This window comes from Cryptotermes secundus, unplaced genomic scaffold (genome assembly GCF_002891405.2).
Source record: "Cryptotermes secundus unplaced genomic scaffold, Csec_1.0 scaffold589, whole genome shotgun sequence".
Lineage (NCBI taxonomy): Eukaryota > Metazoa > Arthropoda > Insecta > Blattodea > Kalotermitidae > Cryptotermes > Cryptotermes secundus.
The window spans coordinates 1-4,579 of NW_019718279.1; the positions used below are offsets into that span (position 1 = coordinate 1).

Below are 4,579 nucleotides of genomic sequence, written 5' to 3' on the forward strand. Positions count from 1 at the left end.
GGGAACACGGGAGTGTGCACGTCGTACACAACATTGCTCTAGCGAAGCAAAACCACTCAGGATAGCCAGGATAGTACCTGATTTTTTGTGGATGATACATGTGTAACACCGCCGTACGATCCGTGCCGTCCTAACTGTATTATGGCGCGGATGTGTAATTTGTCATAATGGCAGTGGTGTGTATAGGTTATGTGTTCAGTTTCTCTTTGTGAGTGAAGCTGTGAATATTAATTGGTTTGAACGTTCTTAAAATTCCTGAAATATAAGATAGGGACATCTATAAGCACTGTGTAACTATAGGCGGTAAAAGGAAATTGAAGTTTTAATAACAAGGTTGTTAAAGGTTAGCAGTACCATGTTCTTATCATTCCTGATATGAAAGTTGTAAATTTGAAGTTGTGATATTTTCATGTCATTGTTGCAGAATTTTGTATAGTAGTATGAGCGCATAAGACATAAAGTATGTTTAGAGGGATATTATGTCTCCTACCTTTTAATATATCCTTGAAATCGCGTACTTACTTATTTATTTAGGGAGCTGAGCCCTTCTTGAGAAGCCGCCAATTGTGCAGCCACTCAAGAATTTACCAGCATTTTATGGAACCCGAAGGTTCATTACAGTGTTCACAAAAGCCTTCCACTGGTCCCTATCCCGAGCCAGATCAATCCAATCCATACCATTCCATCCTGTCTTTCTAATATCCATTTTAATATTGTCCACTCACCTACGCCTTGGTCTTCCCAGTGGTCTCTTTCCTTTTGGCTTTCCCACCAATATCCTATATGCATTTCTATTCTCCTTTCATGCTACATATCCTGCCCACCTCATCCTCCTTGACTTAATCATTCTAATTATACTTGGAGAAGAGTACAAGCTATGAAATCACAGTGATTGAGGCTAGCTCTTTCTAAAGGATCCAACAGACTAGGTGTTTTCCCTCACCTGAGGACAGAAACAGATCCAGTTTCCGAAACGTATTGTTGTTCTTAGTTATCTTAAAAACCAGGATGATGGATAAAGTCCAAAAACCCAAGATCTCTGTGTGTTATACAGCATCGTCAGAATCCTATAGTAACTAGTGATATTTGTCCAGCACATTCACGCTACAGATACAGGAACTAGTTTTGTATACAGATGTACAGTCAGGTTCAAGACAAGTGAAGGCACTATTTCTGGTGTAGATGGATGTGGCACAAGGAAGAAACTCAGTTTTAGCCATGGAAAACTCACCACAGAAGCTATGGGAAAACAAAAGGTATATATCCTGCCATTCAGTCCAGCAAAGTGTAAGGCTTGGGGTGCAACTGATATGGGTGTTGGGAACTGAGAGAACTGATGATTTGGTAGGGGCTGGATCTGGACTTCTTTAATAAGATTTGAACCTGTGGTATCTTGGTGACAGTTTTCTGCATGGTCATCAATGGCTGGATGAATAGACTACCTAGAATGTTCCTGGGCAAAAACATGTGAAGAGCTTTCTTTGGAAACCTCCACAGAAACGAATAGGAAACTGGTATGAAGTACTTATGTCACCACTTGAAAGGATGTCTGCTCAAACTGGGACTTTGTAAAAAGTCCCACCTGTGAAAGGTGTCATGACAAAGGGGACACAGGCTCACACATACTATGTGACAGGTTCAATATTAATTAAGATTTCATTTCTGCAACTCTGTTTCTTGAACATGGTTTATGCTGACCGTCTTACAGTGTATACACTTTTTCACCTTATTCTTCACTTCCACACTACATGTTTCAGCACTAATGTGCCATCTTCAGGTGTCTTTATGCACGTTAAACTATTGTACTGCATGCCACAATGTCTCCATTCTAAAATGACTAAAAACTGTGTTCGTCATATAGGACGATGAGTTCTAAATAATAAAACTTTTCAGGATTCTTCCTACGTCGCACTCAAACACGCGAATTACGCCAATCCTCTTTTATGTGAGTATTCCTCCTACATATATTTGTGTATCGTGTTGTACTGCTGGATCCAGCAGTACAACGCATGCAGTAACAGGAGCAAAACACAACACAGAACACGATACACAAATATATGTAGGAGGAATGCTCACATAAAAGAGGATTGGCGTAATTCGCGTGTTTGAGTGCGACGTAGGAAGAATCCTGAAAAGTTTTATTATTTAGAATTATCGTCCTACATGACGAACACAGTTTTTAGTCATTTTAGAATGGAGACATTGTGGCATGCAGTACAGTAGTTTAACGTGCATAAAGACACCTGAAGATGGCACATTAGTGCCGAAACATGTAGTGTGGAAGTGAAGAATAAGGTGAAAAAGTGTATACACTGTAAGACGGTCAGCATAAACCATGGACATGAATCAGTGTAACAGGACACTAAAATATAACACTGTTTCTTGAAGCAAAGTGACTATCAGAAGGCCCCATTAAACGAAGTACTGTCCCATGTTCAAAGCACAGAATTGCTAGATGGCTAATCTGTGAAAGGGGATGCCCAGCAGACTAAAGATTGTTTTAATGCACAGTAAAAAATAAATGGACTAAAAGAAAAAGTAGCTGGAGAAAAAATGGATGCAACAGAAGAAAATTAATCATGCTTTTCATTATCACCACCCCCAACTACCAGAATTGGGCAGTGTATTTTTTTCAGATTCTTTCTGCTGGAATATTATAACAGGATTAGTTGAAAAATACAAACTTTTTTTGTGACTAGTGCCATTAGTAGTTAAAGCCATAGTGAAAATCCAGGCACAAGCACTGTACCATGGGGGACTTAAATCTACAGTTGACATAAAAAATGTTTACTTACTGTTAAATAACAGTGAATGTAACAGTTTTGGCAGCTTTGCCTCAGCATTGCCTGACTGGATAAAATTTCTTTTCTATGTTTAGCATCCTTGTTTTGTTTTATTGAATGCTTTTCTGTATTTAGGTGTGATGATGCGGCTGAAAATGAAGAAAAGGAGCAAAACTCACGCTGCACAGAAGGATATATATTCAGTCAGCGAAGCAAAAAACTATGCAGAAAGTGATAATATTGGTAAGAAGTGGTACAATGTGGTAAGTTTCATGTTTGACCCTCATATTTACAGTGTAGGTTATAAGGCTAATGCAGCATCCCTGTAAAAAAGTTTTTTTTGGATGTTCAATTTGATTGAAGAAATCTGTGACATGAACTCCTATTGTTCATAGATGACCTTGTTTTCACAGTTTTTTCACTGAGGTGGTTTAGTTCGTGTTATTTTCTCTCTCTCTCCTAACCCCCCCTCTACCACCCTTGCTTGGAGATAGGAAGTTGTGGGAGGGGGGTGACATGTTTGTGAGTGTATGTGAATGTGTGTATGCATGTAGGCAAGAGTGTGTGAATGTGAGTATGAACAGTTTACCTTTACTGTAGGACCCTTGTAAGAAGTCTTTCATGGGACCAGGAAATATAACTTACTAGCCTCTTAAAAGGATAGGCTTCAAAATGTTCACAGAATTTATTATATCCCTTGTAGAAAATTAATGGAAGAAACATATTTTTGCACTGAACAAGTGGATAATAACACCCTAAATACACAGGCTTTCATGTATACATATTCTTGATATAATGGTTAAGTCAGATAGTCTGTTTGAAATGTTATTATGTTTTGAAGAATACATGTGTTCAGAAATACTGGGTTTTCAGACTCTGTCCGTCATACGGTATTCTAAAAATTAGAAACTGGAAATGTTTGCAAAACATTGTGTTTTCTAGTTTTCAGAATACTGGATGATGGACAGAGTCCAAAAAGCCTGTAATTCTGAGCATTATATACCATTGTCAGATCCATTTCAAATTTGAAGTAAAATTTTCAAGTTCCAACAGGTTTCTTAAAGTGGAGTCTGGCACATCAGGAATATCACTAAGGAAATGTTGGTGCATGCTGGTCTAAAAATGGCAATATTTTCCAGTTTTTGGCTGCCATTCTCATTTCCGAACATTTTAGACACTCCATGAACAGTGCACAAGTCATGTCTGTGTGCACGTGGTAGGCATTTAACATGCTAGAAGCACTTGGTGTCTTTGACTTTCCAGTTACTAGCAGTGGCTTCTTTTCAGATCTACCATATTTACACATATAAGAACATTAATTCTGTCTTTACTCCTGTTACTCCTGTGAAAACTTTCATCTTCGAAAGCATGTTTTGTCTAGGAGTAAGCTCAGAAAACCCCCACACATTTGTACTAAATATATTGTCGCGTATTGGGCGTATATCGCGACAAATAACTTCACGCCGTATTTGCTATAGCGAATTTTATTTCACATCCGCTCTTACAGTCACCCAAATTACAGATTTACGATTACTGCTATCTGCAGTATCACAAATATTACATTCCAAACGCCAGAATACAACTGACTAGTTGCTGGCTAACTCGGAACTCACTCGGCGGTAGCTCCCGGACTAACTGACTGACTCAGTACAACTCTGCGGTAGCCACACTAGAACTGACTAGTAGCTGCTGTGCAGCTCACTTATATAGCTGCTGTGCAGCTCACTTATATAGCTGCAGTGCTTGCCGGTTGCGTAATGAGTGCCACATCACAGTAGGAAGTTGATTATGGGTAC

At 38.9% G+C, this 4,579-nt stretch overlaps 1 protein-coding gene across 5 annotated transcripts in view; it reads left to right on the forward strand.

The window, feature by feature from the left end:
* The first annotated feature begins 10 nt into the window (after nucleotides 1-10).
* The window catches only part of LOC111875398 (CCAAT/enhancer-binding protein zeta), a 79,469-nt gene continuing 74,900 nt past the window's right edge, over nucleotides 11-4,579 (forward strand). For 2 of the 5 annotated variants that reach the window (XM_023871644.2, XM_033755841.1), the window contains exons 1-2: nucleotides 11-343; nucleotides 2,919-3,046. In XM_023871644.2, coding sequence (XP_023727412.1) covers nucleotides 2,924-3,046 — 123 coding nt within the window. In that variant the 5' untranslated portion in view covers nucleotides 11-343; nucleotides 2,919-2,923. Of the gene's footprint in view, nucleotides 344-1,182; nucleotides 1,257-2,918; nucleotides 3,047-4,579 lie in introns of those variants that run through there. The other 3 variants (XM_033755840.1, XM_023871661.2, XM_033755846.1) reach the window with 3 other exon arrangements.